The sequence below is a fragment of the Rattus norvegicus genome, chromosome 6, assembly GCF_036323735.1.
Source record: "Rattus norvegicus strain BN/NHsdMcwi chromosome 6, GRCr8, whole genome shotgun sequence".
Taxonomy (NCBI): domain Eukaryota; kingdom Metazoa; phylum Chordata; class Mammalia; order Rodentia; family Muridae; genus Rattus; species Rattus norvegicus.
This window is the reverse complement of record NC_086024.1, coordinates 94,213,564-94,236,962: the sequence shown is the minus strand read 5'-3', so window position 1 is coordinate 94,236,962 and position 23,399 is coordinate 94,213,564. Positions and strand designations below refer to the sequence as shown.

At 41.6% G+C, this 23,399-nt stretch overlaps 1 protein-coding gene across 4 annotated transcripts; it reads left to right on the top strand.

Moving 5' to 3' along the window:
• Window positions 1-608: 608 nt before the first annotated feature.
• Sav1 (salvador family WW domain containing protein 1) lies at window positions 609-22,449 on the top strand. 4 transcript variants are annotated; one of them, XM_039111991.2, is made up of 6 exons: window positions 609-1,129; window positions 2,910-3,356; window positions 11,018-11,288; window positions 18,211-18,354; window positions 19,621-19,691; window positions 21,150-22,449. In XM_039111991.2, the coding sequence occupies exons 1-6, from the start codon at window positions 1,036-1,038 to the stop codon at window positions 21,164-21,166; spliced, it is 1,044 nt and encodes a 347-aa protein (XP_038967919.1). In that variant the 5' UTR covers window positions 609-1,035; the 3' UTR covers window positions 21,167-22,449. The 4 variants fall into 4 exon arrangements, with proteins under 4 accessions (XP_038967919.1, XP_063117774.1, NP_001091050.1 ...); NM_001097581.1 differs by lacking the exon at window positions 19,621-19,691 and having other exon boundaries at window positions 865-1,129; window positions 21,150-22,069; XM_039111990.1 differs by lacking the exon at window positions 19,621-19,691 and having other exon boundaries at window positions 1,055-1,484.
• Window positions 22,450-23,399: the final 950 nt, after the last annotated feature.

Below are 23,399 nucleotides of genomic sequence, written 5' to 3'. Positions count from 1 at the left end.
TTATTTTCCAAACACGAGTACCTGAGTGAGTTAAAGAGAACAAAGTAGCATCCAATGAATTAGATAGAAAACTCCCAGCTCTGAACTCTGGTGCTGAAAGGCCTCAAGATTCTAAGACTTAATTGCAAGAAAAAGCACGTGGTTATTAAGTATAAATATTAAAATGATGAGATAAATACATTAACGTCAAATTTATCTTAGGAGTTGTAGAAACTCCATCTTCTTTGTCTTTTTAATCCGAAAAAGCGGATGGGAGGAGGCATAAAAGGGGTGGGAGTACCAAGGGTTGGGAAGAGAGAAGAGGACAGAAGAAACGGATACTCGGTTTTTACGCTGTCACCAAAAGAGGCATACGCGTTACTAGGTGCCGCCCTGGCTGTGGTCCGGTCCCGCGTCCCCATCAACCCTGCACACCCGAGGGCCGCCTTCCCTCAGCAACCACTCGCGGCTGCGGCTGTGGGCAGTTCTGCCTCCAACAGGGCGGTCGACAAGTCCGAGGCGAGAGCGGCTCGCAGCCCAGTGGGCTCCCGACCGCCTGCACTCCGGCTCCTCAGCGGCGGGAGCGGGCCGGGGTAGCCGCGCTGAGGAGCCAGGGTGGTCGCCACACCCGGCCCGTTAGCCGCCGGTCGAGAGTCGCCGCACGCAGCCGCGTCCGCGCCCGGCGGGGGAGGGGCGGCCCGCGCGTCGACTTTCCCAGCATTCCCAGCGGCGCGGGGAAAGTTTACCGGACGTAGGCGGTGGCCGCAGCCGTAGCGGCTCCCGGCGGCGGACCATGGCCCTAGTGGGCGGCCGCGGCCCTGTCCCAAGGCGGCCTCGGGCGGCGGCGCTGAGCCGGCTGACTTCCCGGGAGGAGCTGCCCTGCGAGTGAGCGGCGGCGGGCGCGCTTAGCGCCGCCAACATGCGGCGGAGCCTGCGGGCGGGCGCGGGCGGCGGAGACCCGAGGCGAAGGCGGCGCCGGCCCGGGAGGCGGCGGCGGGCGGCGGGCTCGCGGCCCTAGCGAGGCTGCTGGGGCAGCGGCGGGCGACGTCCGCGAGGATGCTGTCCCGCAAGAAAACCAAAAACGAGGTGTCTAAGCCGGCCGAGGTTCAGGGCAAGTACGTGAAGAAGGAGACGTCGCCCCTGCTGCGGAGTGAGTGTCCAGGGCGGTGAAGGGTGGACCCAGCGCAGCCTCGGGTGGCTGGTGCTGGAAGACAGACTCTCGGGAATGCACTTGGAGAAAAAATGCTTCGACCCGGGCACCTTTCTGCTGGGTACATCGGGGCGTGCCCCGTGTTTGCTACCATCGCGGGTGCCACTCGCCTGTACCCTAAGTAGCACACAGACCAGACTGGATTCCTTAGTCCTGCAGCGGGACACAGACTTGTGAGGCGAAGAGACACTTGTAGCCACTACTACTAAAGTATTCGAATTAGGCTTTGCTCCTAAACTTCAAAAAAAAAAAAAAAAAAAAAGTACTCAGAATAATTTCAGCCATAGCAGGACAGGCAAGTTCCTAACTTTATCCCTCTTTGCAGCGTACGTTCCGTCCCCTCCTATAACTTTTCTTCTTCATTTAAAATATTTGTTTTTAACTCGAACGTCTTGATTTTCCTTTTTAAAATTCTTGGGTAGCCAAAATAGTTATGAGAAGGAGCTAATCCTTTGGTTCTCATTCTAGGAGCTGGGCCCCTTGTGTAAGTTTCCTTCTTGGAAGCTGGAAGTAACCGTGTGACTTAAATTAAGCCTTACCTCATATTGTAATTGGGAAAGCTATTCACAGTATTTGCCCAAGATCACGCAGAAAGGGGTGGAGAGCACATTTTTCCATTGTGACCATGTGTCAAACCTTACAGGTTCTCCTAGTAGTTGTAGCGCTGGACAACAAAGTTGGTGGGGTGGATGTGTCAGTAACTTGAAACCATTTTTACTAGCTTGTTTTTCTGTTCTTAGGTGATAGCTTGCTTTTTTTCGCTGCAAATAAAGTTCATTAAACATCGTTTGAAGTCATGCAACGTGTTGTCTTTTAGTGAATGGCTTGGTACAGAGTTTGTCATCGACTGTTAATCCAATACTAAATTATTGTAGTGTTAGCTTCTGACACACTTAGTAAATCGACTGTTAATCCAATACTAAGTTATTGTAGTGTTAGCTTCTGACACACTTAGTAATCTATTTAATGGATTCAGAAAATGTGCTCTATATCCAGAGTTCATGTTTAAAGGCAGTTGCTTTTTCTCTAAGAACGTCTAAGCTGTTGGCACATTCTGATTTCAGCAGCCCATTATCTTGTTTGGAGTTATCTGCTCTTAAAGGAACCATAACTTTTCCCAGGTTTTTTCAGTAGACTCAGCATTTGTGTGCATCTTTGGGATTAGATGACTTTATTTTTCAATTTCTACACTGAAAGGTTTTGCATTCTAGTTTTGATAATTGTGCTTAGAACTGGGCAATTCTGGGTAGAGAGACAAAACTATTAATAAAAAGTCTTTTACAAGAAATCTGACTTTGCTTTTTTTTTTTTTTTTTTTTTTTTGAGGAACACTTATTTTAATGAAACTGTTTGTGTGAGGAAAGAGGCTTGGTGATACTTAAATCAAGTGAAAACACCAAGCTGTGGCCATACGAGATGCTGGTGCTGGCATTGGTTTGTTAGATTATTTTCCTCTCAGTGGCATAGTATCATATTATATATGGCAATACGCAGCAGCCATTCATTTGTAGCTGAGTTTACACCTGCACATTAATGCAGATTATAAATGTATTTGCTTGGGGAAATAATCTTAATTTAAAGTTCTAGTATTGTCTTAAAATTTAAAATTTGTTTTCTTACACCCTTTTGTTTGCTATTTTTATCTCAGGGTAGTAGACATAAATAAATAACTTTAGAAGAGTGCACTGACTTAATGAAGTGTGCCTTTGTTTTATTGTAGATCTCATGCCTTCATTCATTCGGCACGGTCCAACAATTCCAAGACGGACTGACCTCTGTCTTCCAGAGTCAAGCGCTAGTGCTTTCTCAGCTTCTGGAGATGGCGTAGTTTCAAGAAACCAGAGTTTCCTGAGAACTCCAGTTCAAAGGACGCCTCATGAAGTAATGAGAAGAGAAAGCAACAGACTGTCCGCACCGTCTTCTTACCTTGTCAGGAGCCTAGCGGATGTCCCTCGGGAATACGGCTCATCACAGTCATTTTTAACAGAAGTTAATTTTGCTGTTGAAAATGGAGACTCTGGTTCCCGATATTTTTATTCAGATAACTTTTTTGATGGTCAGAGAAGGAGGCCACTTGGAGATCGTGCACAAGAAGACTATAGATATTATGAATACAACCATGATCTCTTCCAAAGAATGCCACAGAATCAGGGGAGGCACACATCAGGTAACAATATAAGAAACAGCACATTGGTTTATACTTATATTTCAATTTAAAAGGTGATCTTTGGATTTTCTTGGAAAGCAAAAAAACAAGCAACAAAAAAATTATTCTTGCTTTCTCCTGCTTGATAGTAGTTTTTGACTAATCATGAATGACAGAATTCTTGTGTCTTTTACTATGTCATTGTATTAAACTTGGTGCTTATCTTAAGACTGTCTTGACTGAAAAATGTGAAAAATTTAATGACTAGTTCGATTGAATTCGTATTTGGTAAAATGAGAAGGGAAAGTCTGTAGGCAAATTGGTCTTAAACCTAGAAAGGGAAAGCAGGAGAACTGACTGCTAGGAATACAGAGTGGGCAGTTGCATACTTAGCAATCTAGCACCGTCTCTCTAGCCCTGGCTTTTTGTAGGCAATTCCTGGTTTCCAGATTGGTCTAAAAGGTTTACCAAATGACCAGTTATATATGAAACATAACAGGCAGGAAATACTGGCACTTCCTTTACCCGATGAACTGGAAGTACTCTTCCAAGGAAGGGATTAAGGAATGTTGCAGCTCCACTTGACTTTTAAAGTGACCATTACTGTAGATGAACTGGTGGACGCTCTAAAGAAAACTTTTATCTCTTTTAGTAAATTCAAGGCTTTAAATTTGGCAGAGGAAAAATAAATGTGTAAGGCCCATTTGCTTTTTAGTGGCCACAGCTTCTAATAAACTTACTTAACAGTTTGGTACATAAGTGTATTAGTCATAGGAAGTTTGCGTTATATGTTTAGCATTGTTTTGATCTTCTTGAGTTACCTTTTTAGTGAGACAAAACCAGCATACACATAATAGTCTTGGAACAACTAATGTATACTTTGTGGTGCTAACTTTAGAGTCGGAAGAAAGATCAGTGTAACTGGAATACTTAAAAGAATGCATGCTACAGGGGCAGATAAAATTTGAAGTAGGTTTTGAGCTTGGGCTGGACATTAACAAAGTAAAAGAAAGACATTTTAGGTAGAAAATCGGGAATACCCACTGCAAACAGAAGGGGTGGTTTACATTTAAGAGACTGGATTCCTACCTATTTTAAGAAATATGATAATAAGGTGAAATGGAGATTTGTGGTCCAACAGAAAGTTTAGACTTGACCTAAAGAAGCCATTGCATAGCTCAAGATGAATGCCTGGAGAGATGGCTCTGTGCTGAAGAGCATGGCTGTCCTTTTAGAGGACTGGTTCATTTCCTAGCACTCAAGTGCTAGAACTCAACCTATAACTCCTGTTCAAGAGGATTTGATGCCGCCTTCTGGCTTCTGTTAACCACTAGGCGCGCAAGTGGTGCCGTGTATGTGCACTGCCCTCGTACTAAAAGAGCATCAGATCCTCTGGAAGCGGAGCGGAGATTTAAGCACTTGTAAGCTGCCATGTGGAAACAGAACCCAAGTCCTCTGAAAGACCAGCAAATGCTCTTAACCTCTGAGCCATTTCTCCAGCCCCCAGTGGTTAACAATTTAAAGCAAGTTAATGAAGATCTACTTCAGAATTTAGGAGTGACAAGAGGAAAGTGGAATACGTCCAGATTCAGAGAGCTAGGTCCCTAATAGGGTTGGAGAAGGGAGAAGGTAAAGTCAGACGTGATGAGCACAACATCTTAGGACAGAGGGCATGCTGAGTAAAGTAAATGACTGAGTAAGTTAACTCAGTGTTTTCACATCTGCAGACTGATGACACAGTTCATTAGCTGAAGGAGATCAGAAGCAATGGCTGTGTTTATTGTTAATATAGATAAGTGATCCTCAACCTTCTTAATGCTGTGACTTTTCAATGCAACTCCTCATGTTGTGGTGACCCCCAATCATAACATTATTTTCATTGCTGTAACTTTGCTACTGTTAAGAATGATAATGTAAATGGTCTTAGGCTAACTCTGTGACAGGGTTATTCAACCCCGGAAGAAGTCATAACCTGTGGGTTAAGAGCTGCAGATGTAGCTGATTTATTTAGCTCTTTGCACTCACTTCACATTTCACTGACAGCTCAAATAGGTTGAATATCCCAGCTCCAGAAATCTGACCTGTGAAACACTCCAAAATCAAATTTTTTGAGCATGAACATGACACCATGTCAAGGCACCGAACCCAGGGCCCTGCGCTTGCCAGGCAGCGCTCTACCACTGAGCTACATCCCAGCCCTAAGGCAGTTTTTTAATACTTGTTTTGTGTGTGCATGTGTGTGTGTTTTAAGATACAGTCTCACTGGATTTTGCAGGCTAGCCTGTAATTCACTATGTAGCCCAAACTAGTTTCAAATTTGCAATGATCGTCCTGCCTCTGTCTTCCTAGTGCTAGGATTACAGGAGTAAGTCCTCATAGTTCATTGTCAAAATGGCAGCTGCACTGAAAATATGAAGTTATCTTCAGGCTGTTTTTTAACAGAGAGATGTAAACATTCATGCATTTGATGTTCAGAGTTGGTGCATTTGCCCGGTATACTATATACACATCAGTTTCAAAGTCTAAACCACTGTGGTCACAAGCATCTGGAGAGGGGATACTCAACCTGTAATTCTTTTTGTCCTTAACTTCCCATATTTTAAATATAAAGAAATGAAGTACAAGGTTGAAATCTTGTTTTAAAATTCTGATTTGTAAAATATAATTGAAGAGCTATTATGTTTCTACCAGTCTCTTCTATATAGAGCAATAGGACATAGGTTTTACAATAAAGGCAGACAATGTCTCAATCACAATTAGAAAGAAAGTACAAGGTCTGGGGCCATATCTCAGTCAGTGGATATGAGCAAGCACTGGGACCGGGATTCAGATCCCTAGACCCTTGCCAGGAGTGGTGACGTGCTCCTGTAACCTGGCGCTGTGTGGAGGCAGAGATAGATGGGTCAGTCTCTGAAGCTCGGTGGCCAGACAGCCTAGCAGGATTGATGAGCTTTCGATTCATTGAGAGACATTGTCTCAAAAAGTGCTTGGAGAGCAAATGAGGAAAGGAGCCTGAACAAACCATAAGCCTCTTTGGACCTCCACAAGCATATATGTTAACATGAATGTGTTAGTATATATGCACATGTGAATAGCCACACTATTCTATACATACTACATATACTACATACACAAAGAAAGTACAAGTTAATTTTCAAATGGAGAATTATCTTAAATGTAAGATTTGAGCTGAGTGTTGGTGGCACACACCTTTATAAGGCAGAGGCAGGCAGATCTCTGAGTTTGAAGCCAGCCTGGCCTATAGAGCAAATTCTAGGACAGCCTAGAACTACATAGAAAAACCATGTCTCAAAAAACAAAGCAAATTTAAGATTTGATTTTCATCTTATAACCAATATCTGCTTCCATTCTGAGTCTTTTGTTTAAAGAAAAAGTATTTGCTTTTTAATTTTTAAAAATTACATCTTTCTTAGTTTGGATTACTGTTGGTGTGATGAAATACTATGACCAAAGCAATTTGGGGAGGCAAGGGTTTATTTGGCTTACACTTCCATATCAACATTGAAGGAAAAGAGGACAGAAATGCAAATGGGACAGGAACCTGGAGGCCGGATCTGAAAAAGAAGTCTTGGAGGGGTGCTGCTTTCTGACTTGCTCCCTATGTCTTGCTCGCCTGCTTTCTTATAGAATCCAGGATAAATTGCCAGGGATGGTACCACCCACAAGGCTGGGCCCTCCCACATTGATCACTAATTGAGAAAATGCCCTACAGGCTTACCTACAGTCCAGGCTTAATAGAGACAGTTTCTTAACAGGCTTCCTCCTCTCTGATGACTCTGGCTTGTGTCAAGTTGATATAAAAGTAGCCTCTCTCTCTCTCTCTCTCTCTCTCTATATATATATATATATATATATATATATATATATATATATATGTGTGTGTGTGTGTGTGTGTATGTATGTATGTATATGTATATGTATATGTATATATACATATATATGTATATGTATATGTATATATACATGTATACACACACACATGTTTATATGTGTGTGGAATTGTATGCCTGTGAAGGAGTGGATGGTGGGAAGGGGTGGTTGTGTTCATGGGCATGGGCTTGTATGGAGGTTAAAGGACAGCTTGCAGGAGTTGGTTAAAGGACAGCTTGCAGGAGTTGGTTGGCTCCTTCCACCTTATGGTTCCAACTTTGGACATTAGAAACTTTCTAGGTGACTTGTATATTTTATTTTTTAATAGTTCTTTGAGGCTACAGAATGTTAAGCTCATCCTATGATTCCTGACCCAGGCTTAGGACTAGTTGTTTCTTCAAGGTGAACTTGTATACTTTAGGGTTACTATGTTGCTGTGGGGTGACTTCTGTTGTTTGAACTGCTCTCTTTCTAGTGGACACTCAGATCCCCTCAAGACCTGGTTTTCTTTGGTCTTTATTGTTCTTTGTGCTTTCTATTGTGACTGGATGGTTGGATGTTCCAGACCCCTGTGCCTGTCGTGTGTCAGACTTGGAATCAACCATTGATTCAAGGCATCCTCTAGGAGCTCTGGTTCCTTTTCTGGGATTGGGAGTCATAGTTCTTGGGTTGCAACTTGGACTTTTGCTGCTGGATGGATTTTTGCTTCCAGATTTTTCAGTGGAGGAATCCAGGAAAGACATTTTAGGATTTGTTTTGGAAACAGTTACATCGATTCATATTATTGGTGATTTAAATGAAGATTCCAGATTTTACTTTTTGCTTTAAAAATTTTATTGTAGAACATGTAAAACATAAAATTCACCATCTTTAAGCATGTTGAGTGTCCCGCTGTGTGGTATTAAGAGTCTGTGTAGTTGATGGTGTTACCATGCTCGCAGCATTCATACTGTACATAGTGTTTATATTGACAGCTAAGATGCTGTTCATTTGTCTGCTGTGCTGACTTGCATCTTTACTCCCAGAACTCTGGAGGCAGAGGCAGGCAGATTTCTGTGAGTTCAAGATAAGCCTGGTCTGCATAGTTCATTTCTGTCATTATCCTGTTCCTTACATACATACTTTCAACAATTTTTGTTATATTCTTATATTTCAGCATTTTACAAAAATAGGTATAAATATATGTGTGTACATATATTTTTCCTCATCTCTGTTGGTTTTCTTTTGTATGTTACTCTAAACTCAGCAACATAACAGACATTGGAGCTTATGTGGATAGGGTGTCAGAAGCAATTCAGCTGGCTGTTTCTGACTTAGGCCTCTCTTGTGTTTCAGTTATGACACAGGGCGGTCAGATTCACTTCCTTAGATGCACATAGTTTAGAGAGCACTCCCAAGGCTGCTAGCAAGAGACTTTAATTTTAGCCTGAGGCCTCAGTTCCTTGTTAGCTGCACTATTTATGACGCTAGAACAGCTGGCTTTCCCCAGAGTAATTCAAAAGCATGTGATCAGGACAGAAGCGGCATGGCCTTTCATGTCTTACCATCAGAGATCACATACTCTCCTTTCTGTCATAAATTACTGCTCACAGACAGGTGAAAACCAGCAAGTCTTGGGTGGTGGAGCCAAGGACTATTTTAAGTGTAATTATGTAAAGGAGCACATTACCTGCACTTTTTTGCTCCTTGTTTTGGGAGGGTTGGAGTGGTATGGGAAGGGGTGAGACAGGGTCTCCCTCTAGCCCAGGCTGGCCTAAACTAGGATAATTTCAAATTTGTGGCATTCTTTCTACCACAGTTTCCCAAGTGCTGGGATTACAGGCAGGAGTCGCCCTGCCTGGCTTTCTCTCTTACTCTTAATCACACAGGGTAGTAAGCAGAGAACATCTCTGTAGCTCCATGTACAGAACTCCGCTCTGGTGACCTGCTCTGCTCTGCTTCCAGTAGCATAATCACCTATGGTAGCAATGTTGGCTTATTGCCAGCTTTTCTGTAAGACTGTGCTGTAGTAACTAGCTTTTTGCATTTACCATTTGTATGTTGTATATTAAGTGAATACAGCTTTTAAACCACCTGCCAATAACCTATATTTATTTATAAACTTACATTTCATCCTTTAGAATTTCATATTTGAATAGAAGCATTTACCTTAATTTTAATGTTTCTTCTGGATTACTTTTTGTCATTGCCATTTACATAGATACTGAAATGACTGACAGTAACGCTGCTCTTCTAATATAAGCAGGGGAGTCTCACATTCCAGTCAGTATACTATGATTGTCAGTATAATTTCAAATGAGTTGAAAAATGCGTTTATTGCTATTTCTTTTTTATTGAATATTTTATTTATTTACATTTCAAATGTTATCCCCTTTCCTGGTTTCTCCTCTAGAAACTCCCCATCCCATCTCCCCACCCCCTGCCTCTATGAGGGTGCTCCCCCATCCACCAACCCACTCCCTCCCACTTTCCCACCCTGGCCTTCTACACTGGGGCATGGAGCCTTCACAGGACCAAGGGCCTCTCCTCCCTTTGATGCCTGACAAGGCCATCCTCTGCTACATGTGCAGATGGAGCCATGGGTCTGTCCATGTGTCCTCTTTGGTTGGTGGTTTAGTCCCTGGGAGCTCTGGTTGGTTGGTATTGTTGTTTTTATGGGGTAGTAAACCCCTTAAGCTCTTTCAGTCCTTTCTCTAACTCCTCCATTGCGGATCCCGTTCTCAGTTCAATGATTGGGTGTGAGCATCCACTTTGTATTTGTCAGGCTCCAGCAGAGCCTCTCAGGAGACACCTATATCAGGCTCCTGTCAGCAAGCACTTCTTGGCATCAGCAATAGTGACTGGGTTTGGTGACTTCATGTGAGGTGGACCCCCAGGTGGGGCAGTGTCTAAATGGCCATTTCCTACAGTCTCTGCTCCACACGTCTGTATTTCCTTCTGTGGGTATTTTGTTCCCTTCTAAGAAGGACTGAAGCATCCACACTTTTGTCGTTCCTCTTCTTTAGCTTCATGTGGTCTGTGAATTGTATCTTGGACATTCTGAGCTTTTGGGCTAATATCCACTTATCAGTGAGTGCATGTCATTTGTGTTCTTTTGTGATTGAGTTACCTCACTCAGGATATTTTCTAGTTCCATCCATTTGCCTAAGAATTTCATGAAGTCATTGTTTTTAATAGCTGAGTAGGACTCCTTTGTGTTAATGTACCACATTTTCTGTATCCATCCCTCTGCTATTTCTTAAAGTTAAACATTTTGCTTAGCCAAATATATAAAATATATAGTATATATTTAGTTGGAAACTTGACTTTTTGATTTTTAGAACCACTATAAGTGGTATTATTTATTAACTTCTATTTCTACGTGTGGTCAACGTGTGGCTATTAGATGGATATCTTTGCATGTTGACTATATAACCTGCCTTGATAATCTTACTTAAATCTAGGGTGCAGCTAGAGTCTTTCTTTAAAAAAAAATTATAAACTGGGAATCATTTTACCAGTTTCCTTTTGATTTGGTTAGGTTTTAGATGAAATGCCAAATCTTAAATCTTGATTGAGATTTTTTTTCTTTCTTCATTTTTCCTTTAGCAATATAAGTATGTTTAAGCATTTGTGTGCCTTGGGGATAGAAGATTTAAACAAACAAGGCAAAACTCATTTTTGTTTCAAAATTCAGGTCTTCTTCCTTTCTAATTTAATAGTAATGGTGAATTTCGTGGAAATTTTGTACTGACATAATAATAGATTTTAACAGATATTTGAACATTTGCTTCATTTCCTTTTCTTCTCAGGTATTGGGAGAGTCACTGCTACATCTTTAGGAAATTTAACTAACCATGGATCTGAAGATTTACCCCTTCCTCCTGGCTGGTCTGTGGACTGGACAATGAGAGGGAGAAAATACTACATAGATCATAACACAAACACAACTCATTGGAGTCATCCTCTTGAACGAGAAGGACTTCCTCCTGGGTGGGAGCGAGTGGAATCATCAGAATTTGGAACCTATTATGTGGATCACACAAATAAAAGGGCTCAGTACAGGCACCCCTGTGCTCCCAGGTAAACGAGTGGCTCTGTTTTCAACTGTTATGAGACCATCCTGTGTTAGATTTTGATCTCACATTTTTTGAAGGGATAAGCATCTTGAAACTTGAGATTTTAAAGTTATTTCTCAAAATTTATATTTATCCTAAATATATTTTAGTAATTAACAATTTTAATAAGTTTTAAAAAGTATCTTCTCTTTGAGCAACTTGAGACAAATGTATCTGTGTGATCAGATTCCAATTAGAAGAGATGTCAAAATGTTTTTGTGGCTAGCCAGAATTTGAAGTTAATACATCTCATGTCTCTTCATCTTAAATTACTAAACTTTGAAATTTTGACATTATCTTGATATTTTTTTCAACTTCAGACATGATTTTTTGTTGTTTCTTACTGAAGTAAAAGTTGGAATGCAACAAAACATTCTAGCTTTTTAATAAATAAGCCAATAATTCTTTGGACTGTTTTTTTTTTTTTTTTTGAATGATACTTAAGCCTTGTGCTAGTCAGTTGTCATATGTGGCTATTGAGCACTTGAAACTTGATTGACCAATTGAGTAAGATTGCTGTAAGTGTAAAATAATCACTGTACTTCAGAGTAAATATAAAATTATATTAGCTTAATAGTGAAAGAGCATTTACATTATAATATTTAAGGTGCAAGAACTGTGGATAAGGAGGTAAAATGACATGAGTACATTTGTAGATACTGCCTGGATCAGCTGGTCTAATACAGTTTGTTGGTTATGGTAGGTAGTGAAAACTTTTTTAGAATCATTAAAATCATGAGAGTATATTAAGGTTGACATTATTGGTGTATTGCTTTAAACATTTTACATTTTTATATTTAGTGATTCAACCTTGAAACTTTTCCAATAACATTGAGTTGCACTTAGCATTTATTGAATAGCTTCATGAGGAGCTAAGACCATGGCTATGGCTTCCTGTCTTATAATAGCAGTCTTTACAAACAGATTTGGAAGGTAACTTTATCTCAACCTTGTATTACTGTAGAGTTTTGATGGTTCACAGAGCATTTTTCCAAATGATTGTTTCTCTCAGCAGCTCTGAATAGACGTTAGGCAGGAGAGACTCAGCCCTCTCTAGTTCACATAGTAATATCAGTAGCTGTTTGATTATATGATATGGTCTTTACACAGAACTTACATTTGCTTATTAATTTTTGGGAATTTGTTCACTTGTTACAGATAAGGAGGTTTTAGAGAAGTAAAAGCAATTCTACCCACATTTCATACAAGTCGTAGGTGGTTAAACTGAATTTAAAACATAGGCTGGACATGGTCGTACATACTTTTATTAATCTTAGTACTTGGGAGATTAAGACAGGTAGAGGAACTCTGACTTCAAGGCCAGCCTGGTCTATATAGAGTCCTAGGTAGACCTTGTCTCAAAACTACAACAAAACAAACACAAAAACACAGGCATATTTTGATTCCACAGCATATGGTATCAATTACTATTTCCTTTTGAACCCATTTATTAAAAACTTGAAAATTCAGTGCATTTTTTATGTTATTTTTAAATTGCTGGAGTTGGAGAGACCCATCGCTCAGTCGTCAAGAACATTTGCTGCTTTTTCAGAGGCCCTGAGTTTAGAGGTTTTCCTAGTTTGGCATAGGAGCCCTCCTGCACCACAAAACCCAGCACCCTCCATCAGTGTCTTACAGTGGCCTGACACTCCAGCTTGTGTGGCCTGGTGGGCGTACACACACACACGCACACACACACACACACACACAGATACACACACACAGATACACACACATACACACACACACAGATACACATACATACACACACAGATACACACACATACACACACAGATACACACACAGATACACACACATACACACACAGATACACACACATACACACACACGCACACACACACACACGCACACACAGATACACACACACAGATACACACACATACACACACAGATACACACACACAGACACACACACACAGATACACACACATACACACACACACACACAGATACACATACATACACACACAGATACACACACATACACACACAGATACACACACAGATACACACACATACACACACACAGATACACACACATACACACACACAGATACACACACATACACACACAGATACACACACACAGATACACACACATACACACACAGATACACACACATACACACACAGATACACACACACAGATACACACACATACACACACACAGATACACACACATACACACACATACACACACACAGATACACACAGATACACACACACAGATACACACACACAGATACACACACACAGATACACACACATACACACACAGATACACACACACAGATACACACACACACACACATACACACACACACAGATACACACACACAGATACACATACATACACACACAGATACACACACATACACACACACAGATACACACACACAGATACACACACATACACACACAGATACACACACATACACACACACAGATACACACACACAGATACACACACACACAGATACACACACACACACATACACACACACACAGATACACACACACAGATACACATACATACACACACAGATACACACACATACACACACACAGATACACACACACAGATACACACACATATACACACAGATACACACACATACACACACACAGATACACACACACAGATACACACACATACACACACACAGATACACACACATACACACACACAGATACACACACACACAGATACACACACAGATACACACACACACAGATACACATACATACACACACAGATACACACACATACACACACAGATACACACACAGATACACACACATACACACACACAGATACACACACACACAGATACACACACACAGAGATACACACACACACGAGACAGAGATAGAGATGTACACATAAACAATCTTAAAATAAACTGAACTGTTAACCATGGTATAATCTAGACCTTATTTTAATGGCGGTTAAGAAAGCAGCAACCTATTTTATTGATATTCATAAGTCTCTTATGTTTAAAGGCAGGCTCAGTTTAGTTTTGTCTCTATGTCTGAAATAGCTCAGTTTGTTTTCCCAGAATCCACTGGAGCCTGCAGGTGTTCAGCACTTTGCATAGCTCTGTCTACAGACATCTCAGTGTAAGTGTTCCTCCCTGCCCAGCCTACACAGGCTGTTAGAGCTAACTGAAACCTGATCCTTTTTAATTCTCTCCAATTTAAAATAGGCTCTAGTCAACTCCCAGTTGTTTTGCTAACCTGGCATAGTGCGGAGCCCTGCTGCACTACATACCCATCTCGCCTTCCAGTCAGCTGGAAAAGCTATAGCCCTTTCCAGTATATATGTTAGCAAATTACAAGTTATTTGCAGAAATCTGTGCTTATAATTTAAGCCTTGTATAAAAGTTACAACTAAGACCCAACTTTTTATCATCATTGAAGCTGTCTTTAAAAAGAATATATACAACCCAGAAAAACATGTCTTAAAATACAGAAGAGATTAACTTGGTTTTTGTTGTTGTTGTTGTAACTTATTTTTTTAAATAGATTTTTAAGTTTTATTGAAATTTTACATGAACAAGAAATTGGAAATACAGTCACATCACAGAACAAACTGTTGAGGCTTTGATATTTAAGCCAAACAGATTTTTTAGGGAAGATTTTAGGAAGGTTGTGAAAGTTATAACGCCCTAAAAACATAGTAGACCTGCTTGTAGGAATGTGAAACATACAGTCATAGCTTATTTTCTATACAAAAAAAATCTGTACCTCCAGAACAAAGGAACCCTGTAAACCCAGCAATGTCCAAGAGTATTTATGAAAAGAGGAAAAATGGAAAGCCTGAGGAGAGATACAAATTGACTTCTTCAGTGACTTGATTTCTGAGTACAAATGGCAACAAACTACTTAAAGATGAAACAGTTACACCAATTTCTTTGAGGAACATAGATCTAGAGCCAATCATATCTTGCTTGTATCATTTTCAAGCTCTTGTCTATTTCCACTGTTGCTTCTAAATACCCTGATAAAATTCTTGGATGTCCTTAATGTAACCGTAGTTACAGAATAGTCAGCACCTTGTTGAGGCACCTGATGGCCTGTGGGTTAGGAGCCCCTTTCTGTTGGTTGTTGGCCTCATGACACTTGGAATCAGGCAGGCTCTACCCATCGGCTTTTTTCTTGCCTCCTACATCACTCTCTCACTTGCCCTGAGTTCCAAAGGAGCATGGCCTTTCTGCTACACTGCAGGACCCCTCTGCTACTCCTTGAGCCTTGGTGTCCCAAACATGCTCCGTCTGAATAGCCAGCTCTGCCTCCTAGAGGCAATGCTCTCTGCCTCCTCTCCCTCTCACTGCATAGCCATCAGCATAGCCTCCATGATAGTTGCGATAATCACAGCCACAGCAGTCATTATAGTAGCCTCGTAGCTAGAGTAGTCTAGAGGGTAGCCATATCCACCTCCCTCCACATGGCCTCTCCTTTGGGGAGGAGGAGGAGGAGACAGTAATAATCTTGACGTGTAGCGCTCTGGAGGCTCTGGCAGCTTGTACTCTTCTTGTCTGGTGGCTTATATTAGACAATTTCAATTTCTTCCCCATGTGTTTATTTTCCATTCATAACCTTAACAGCAGCTCTTCTGTCTCCAAAATGAACAAATGCATAATCCTTCAACTTCTTCACTCTCTCCAGTCTTCTAAACTCAAAAAATGACTTTTCCAATATTTCACTTTTCCAATCTGTCACTGTAGTAGCCAAGTTTCTCAAAAATAAAACTTTTACCATAGCCATGACTTCTGGATTTGGTTCTTCCACAGGGTCAGCCCATCCAACTATGTCTTACTCAGGGTTTCAGTTGCTGTGATGAGACACCATGACCATGACAACTCTTATAAATAAATAAAACATTGAACTGGGGCTGGATTATAGACTTAGTTTTTGTCGTGGCAAGAAGCTTGGTGTTGTGCAGGCAGACATGGTGCTGGAGAGTTAGCCACTGAGTTCTATGTCTGGATTAGCAGGCAGCGGGAGAAGAGACGTTTGTCTGGCTTGAGCATCTGAAACTTTAAAGCCCACCTCCAGCAACATACTTTCTCTAACAAGCCCACACCTCTTAATAGTGCCAAATCTAAGAGCCACTGGGGGCCATTCCTATTCAGATGACCACCACTGTAACTACATTCCCCACACTTTGACTTTTCCACTCATCACCCACCATCTAGCATGTGCTGCTGACTTGTGATCTTCATTTTCAAGGAAGCAGAACAAGTGCCCCCCTCCCCCTTGTTATCTGGTTGATGGTAGAGGATATAACGTCCACAAACCCTCAGGTAAGCCTGAGCACTGAATTCTTCCAGAATGCCTCTTTTGGTCTTACTCCTTGTCATGGATCGAACAAAAAGTCTGTTGTTCTCACAGAAATACGCATGCTCAGGTGTTTGCCAGGACTAACTTCATAGTTCTTACACAGCTTATTTAACTGCTCCATGGGCAGCGTCCTTTCCACAGAAGATGATAAATGCATGTTCTTTGTTCTGACCAGACTGGCTCCACCATGAGACATAGATCCCCGATAGGACCAGCCTTCTCACAAAGGGACACCAACTCATCCTCATAAAAGTCCCTTAGGATTTTACCTCAGAAGACCTCTGTTTCAATTTTAGGTTGCACAGCTGAATACACACTGTCTGGTGGAAGACCACCATACTTCCTCCATCCCATGGTTATATCCAGAATATAACCTGTCCTCTCCAGCAAGGCTTTGCTTGGTCTTTGTGTCATCAGGCCCCTTTGTGGACTCCCGCACCTTTTGCTGCTCTCTTTGTTTGTAGATCTTCATCACTCCACTTTGTTTGTGTAAAGCGGTGGGGGAAGACTTTTGCTTTGTGCTTATGCCACAGAAGATCTTTTCCCCCTGAATACGAGATAGTTTATGAGCTATCTCATGTTTCCTTGAACTGGTGTAGTACAGACAGCTCCTTTATTAAATTCCAAGAGCATCAGTTGCTCTTTTATCAAGACCAACATACACTGCCAACCCAGTCTAAAACATTTTGTCAAGTCTTTCTGCTGTCCTCTGTGGTAGTTTGCTTCTATTGGTGTCTTGTACTGTCTTATGTGAGTAACACTGAAAGTATCCATTGGTTCTTCCTCTTCCTTTAATGTACCAGGTGATTAGCGGCTGTTGGTGCTGTTGGAAACCTAAGTGTTATGGCCAGTAGTAATTATTTTTTCCTTCATATCTTAGCTCGAAGCATGCAGGATAGGGATGGGGTCACTTCCCCACTCACTTCAGTCTCTCAGCTCTAATTCCCGCAAAAGTTTGCTCTTGATTCTGGTAACTCTGGGATTAGCACTCGGCCCTTGCCTATCCTACCCACTCAGTTGTAGCCTAGTTATCCACACATCCCATTTACATGGGTCAGCTGACTGCCAGCTGAGGGAGAAGTGCTATGTAGGGTCAGGGGGACACAGCAACAAAGGTAGAGCTGGGATGTGGAGTACAGGGTGACCTTTGGACCGAAGGACTGCACACCATAGGGGAAGAGGGATCAGCAAGGGAGAGGGGGCGCCAAAGTGGGACTTAGGCCCAGGGCTTGAGGCAGGCCACAGTGGGGGCGCCCCAGTCCATCCTCCCTACTCCACCTCTACTTGGGTGTTTATTACTTGCAGCATATCAGCTTCCAAAAGAAGATGGGGTATACTTCCACACAGTTTAGTTTAAAACAAAAAAATCTAGACTTTAATCATGGAACGTTCTGTTAAAGTGGAAGATGGTCAGTTTGTCCAGACAACACATAGAAGATTCTTACAAGTTGCATGGTCATTGTAATTTCTGGCCTGGATAGAGGGCTTCTGTTTTAATAAATGTCAACTCTTTGTTCCCAGTGTGCCTCGGTATGATCAGCCTCCACCCATCACGTATCAGCCACAGCAAACTGAAAGAAATCAGTCTCTCCTGGTCCCTGCAAACCCCTACCATACTGCAGAAATTCCTGACTGGCTTCAGGTTTATGCCCGAGCCCCTGTGAAGTAAGTGAGCACACAGCATGGGTATCTTTGGGGTCTCTAACAAGCTCCACTTAAGTACCGTGCATAGCCAGTGTGGATTAATGGTGGAGATACACCTTTAATCCCAGCATTGGTGGGGTGGAGGGCATGGGGACAGAACACGGATGGGGATGATGACATACAACAGAGGCAGATGGCTCTCTGAGCTAGAGGCCAGCCTGGTCTACAGAACGAGTTCAAGTTTCAGGACAGCCAGGGCTACACAGAGAAACCCCCCCCCCCCCCAAAAAAAAGTGTTGTGGTTTTCTTACAATATTGGGTTTCTATGTAACATTTAAGAAAGGATATCAGGTTATAAAGTTTGTTTAGAAGTAAAAAATTCTTCCAAGATGTTTGTATCCTAATTAATTTATGTACAAACCTCTGGTAATAGATACATGAGAATATCAAATATGACAAGTTTAATTTTTGTTTTCTTTATATTTTTATATGGCATTAACATGTAACATGGTATAGTACTTATAACCAAGAGTACCCAGTTAAGAGCTTAGTACTCTGGTGCAGAACAGTGGGACGGACACTCTGAGATGGAGTTCTTCATTAGGAATTACTAGTGAATTTCAGAGAAGTGATGAGTGAGTAAATGAAGCTTCCTGAGTGACAGCTGTGCTGGGAGACACTTGGGATGTACTGTAACCCCTTCGTGACTGCAGCTCTTGCTCATGAGGAGTGAGCTCTGGTGTGGGGAAGAGAGGGATCCAGGACTCTGCAAGGACGTCAGTCAAGTAACAGAATACACGGGAGTCAAGTAAAGTGCTTGCCTCAGCTCTGCCTGGGACACACATCCAAGACATGGAAGTGTGTGTGGCCCCGGGCAGCCTGGGCAGCCTGGGCAGCCTGCAGGAACTGCTCAGTATGCTTGGCTTGTTTTTTTGTTTTTTTGTTTTTGTTTGTTTGTTTGTTTTGTTTTTTTGGGGAGCCATATATGTTTTTTATATAGATTTGGAATAAAATGGCAAATGAGTTACCAAAGTATCCATTAGATAGGACATAAGTGATTATTAAAATAAGTTCACTAGACATTGTAACGTAGAGCTGCCTTTTATTTCTACCCTGCAGTGGCTTGAGAAATGACCTCAACATCACATAGGTACATAATATACCTCTAGTGACGGGTACTCACCCTAAAACACTGTCATTCTAAAGCTCCTTGGTCATATACCTCTGCCTTCCTGAACTCTTAGTCACTAATAGTTTTACAGGAGATAATTGGGGTTTTTTGTTTAGCTCTCAGAGTTTTTCATCTGTAAACAAGAAAACTGAATTAGACTGTCTCTTGATCTCTTCCCTTTCGAAGTGTGAGTTACTTCCTCGGTTCTGTAGTTCCCCTCATTCTGAGCCATTTAAGCACTGAAGGAGGACTAGAGTCCTTCTAAGACACATAAAATAACCAACATGATGTCACATTGTTGAGTTTTCTTCAGTTTATTTTATTCTCTCATTTTGAGTTTATTCTTCCTTTGGTTCTTAAATTTATTTTTATTTTTAATAATGTGTGTTTGTGCACACATATGTGTAGTGTAGCTTGAATCCAAAAGAGAGCATTTGTGTTTCCTGCAGCTGGAGTCACAGGGAACTGAACTCCAGTCCTTTGCAAGAGTAGTACACGCTCTTAACTTCTGAGCCATCTCTCCAAACCTGTTGCCTTGGTTTTTAATTCTTGCTACTCATCCTCATCCTCAGGCCTACAAATCATGACCCACCTGTCTCTGTTGAAGCTGAACAGTGTTCCTCTCAGGCACCTGTCAGCCCGCTGGCACCGATGCCATAGCGACTTGCCTGCTGTTCTGAATTACCACTTGTGTGCACAGTATGCTCTGAGTGTTCTCAACGTTAACTCTACTTGAATTTATAAAGAGCCAGGATGTGCTTTTTGGAAATTACAGAACCACTATAATCTAGAACCAGTGTTAACTGTTACCCAGGACTAATATTTACAACTGATTTTTAAAATAAACAGATACTCTTTAACCTGAAGTAATATTTAACAGTTTCTTTCCCTTCCTTAAAAAAACAGCACATTTGTGGCTGGAGAGGCAGTTCAACTGTTAAGACCATTGGCTGCTCTTGTAGAGGACCCAAGTTCAGTTCTCAGAGTCCACATGGCAGCTCATCACTGTCTGAAATTTCAGTTTTAGGGAATCCACTGCCCTCTTCTGTCTTGCATGGGTATCAAGCATGCATATGGTGCACAGACATATCATGTGGGCACAACCACCCAATGGACATAAAAATAAATCTTAAAAAAACTCAATTGAAGAATAATGTACTGAGGGCTGGAGAGAGAGCGCTGCTGCTGCTTTTGCAGGGACCCTGGTCCAGTTCCTAGGAGCCATATGGTGGCTTAAAACTCTGACTCCAGTTCCAGGGGATCTGATGTCTTCTCTGGCTTTCTCTGGTACCAGGCGTGCACATAGTGCACTTAAATGCATGCAGGCCAAGAATTCATACGTATAAGAAATGGAAATGAATTTTTGAAAGAGAGGGAAGGGGGAAGATAGTGTACTTAGAGCCATGTGTATTAGCATGTTCCTAAATTCCCAGCTGCTGAGAAGTGTGAGACAAGAGGACATCCTGCACCCAGATCAGCTTAGGTCCCCAGCTCAAGAAAAAAAAAGTATATCTAAATATCGTTTTACTAACTCAAATATTTTTAAATAGAATTTTGTTTTATGTATAATAAAAAGATCTATAAAAATAGACCAATGTATTGCTGTAAATGTACGTTTATGTCTTATTAACTTGTTTTACAACAGATACGACCACATTCTGAAGTGGGAGCTCTTCCAGCTGGCTGACCTGGACACGTACCAGGGAATGCTGAAGCTGCTCTTCATGAAGGAGCTGGAGCAGATTGTCAAGTTGTATGAGGCCTACAGACAGGCTCTTGTCACCGAGCTGGAAAACCGCAAGCAGAGGCAGCAGTGGTATGCCCAGCACCATGGCAAGAAGTTTTTAAGTTAACTTTCCACAAGCCAGGTTTTGTAAGAGCTTTAAAATATTTTCAGATAAATGACTGCAAACAAGTTCTTTGGTTAATAAAGGCAACTTACTATTTGGAATTACAAAATTCTAGTTTTACATATATTATCAACTTTTTCTTTTATTGAACCAAGAAAGTTTTATCACTTAAAAAGCCAATATGGCATATACTACCAAATGCTGTTAGGAAACTGCTTTGGAGACTGTGGATGGAAAGGAGTACAGGAAGAGACTGTCATAAATGGCATTAAACAGGAGTGGACACACCCTTCTTGTTCCGAAAAGGAAGCGGACGAGAGCACACTGTGAACAGCGGCTCCTTGTGGTGTCAGGTGTTTTCTGGAATGAGATGGTGTGACCATTGCCATGGGTATAGTTCAGAATAAAAACAGGGCATGGAGCCTTTATGGGGACAAACGTGTATATGGTGTGTGTGGTCATCTACTCCCACCTCCTCCCTATGTGAGGGACACCTTTGAAGGAGGGAGATAAAGCCTTTCAGGAATAGAGTCAGGAATACGGGAATATAATAAATACGGGCCTCAGTTGGTGCGAAACTGTTGCTAATACTGCTTCCTTCCTTCCTTTGAGCCAGAGCACATGAGTACAGTCAGCAAGGCTCTGGTGAGACACAGCACGGGCTTCCTGACCACAGGGAATACTGTCTTCCATCAGGCTGGGCTACGTGCCAAAAGTGACAGTCAGGGATCCAATGAGGAATCTTGGTCACTTAAGTAAATTTCATATTGCCTTTTTTATCTTTGAGAAGTATTTGTCATAAAGGTTTAGAAACAGGTCATTCCTTCCTATTTTTCTTGCTTTGGGCTTAATAGTTGTTCATAATTAGTGCTGAACACTTTATTACAGATAAACTTATGGAACTTCCAGCTGTAAATCTAGAATTCTTGAGTTTCATCATAGCTCTTCAGTTGTGCTTACAAATGTTGTGAATATGTATATATTTTAGTTCTTTTCCTAAATATAAGCACTCCCTGATAGAAATGACTTTGAATTATTGATAAAATTTTGTGTTTGATTTTATATAACAAGTTATTAAATATATTTTTGTGGAAACTGTGGTCCTGAGCGCATATTTTTAGTGTTTTAGATTTAGTAAAATGTTTGATGCTTTCCTGTTCAGAAGGCCCACAAGCCAATGAAGCCTATAATGGAAAGAGAAGGTGAAACTAAAATTTGACTACTAGGGGTTAAATTTTGACTACTAGATGTTATCAAGGGGAAGGGAATTACTGAGCGTACAGCCAGCTGCTTGTGAAGAAGTGTAAACTTCTGCACAGCTTGGGAGCTTGCACACATTCTTCTGTCTCGGTTACTTTTTGCTCACCTTCCTGAGACAGTTAAAAATGCCTGCTTGGGCTTCCAGGGAGATGAGGCGTTACCATTCCCCATCATTAGTCTCTCCTCCCACTTAGTTCTTCAGTGTCCTCTAAGGGGTTTAGTAAAGTTCCACTAAAGACTTCCGTCATTACAGATATAGCTAGGTGGTGGTGGTGCACACCAGAGACAGCCAGATATCTGTGAATTCACAGAGCAAATTCCAGGACAGCCAGGGCTACACAGAAAAACCGTGTCTTGAACCATCCCTCCTGCCAAAAGAATAGACTCCCTGGTTTACATGAACTGGAAGGATGCCACAGGTTGCACCACATGTTTCTAATTCCAGGATTGGGAAGGTGGGCAGGACGATCATAAGTTCAAAGCCCACTTGAGTAAAATCTTGTCATTAAAACAAAGAACTGGAAAGTACCTCGTACAATTAGCCTGTTTATTTTTTTTTTTTACTGGATGTTTTATTTATTTACATTTCAAATGTTATCCCCTTTCCCGGTCTCCCCTCCACAACCACCCTATCCTTACCTCCTCCCCCTGCTTCTATGAGGGTGTTCCCCTACCCACTCACCCACTCTCACCTCCGCCCTGGCATTCCCCTACACTTGGGGCATTGAGGCTTCACAGGACCAAGGACCTCTCTTCCCACTGATGCCAGATAAGGTCATCCTCTG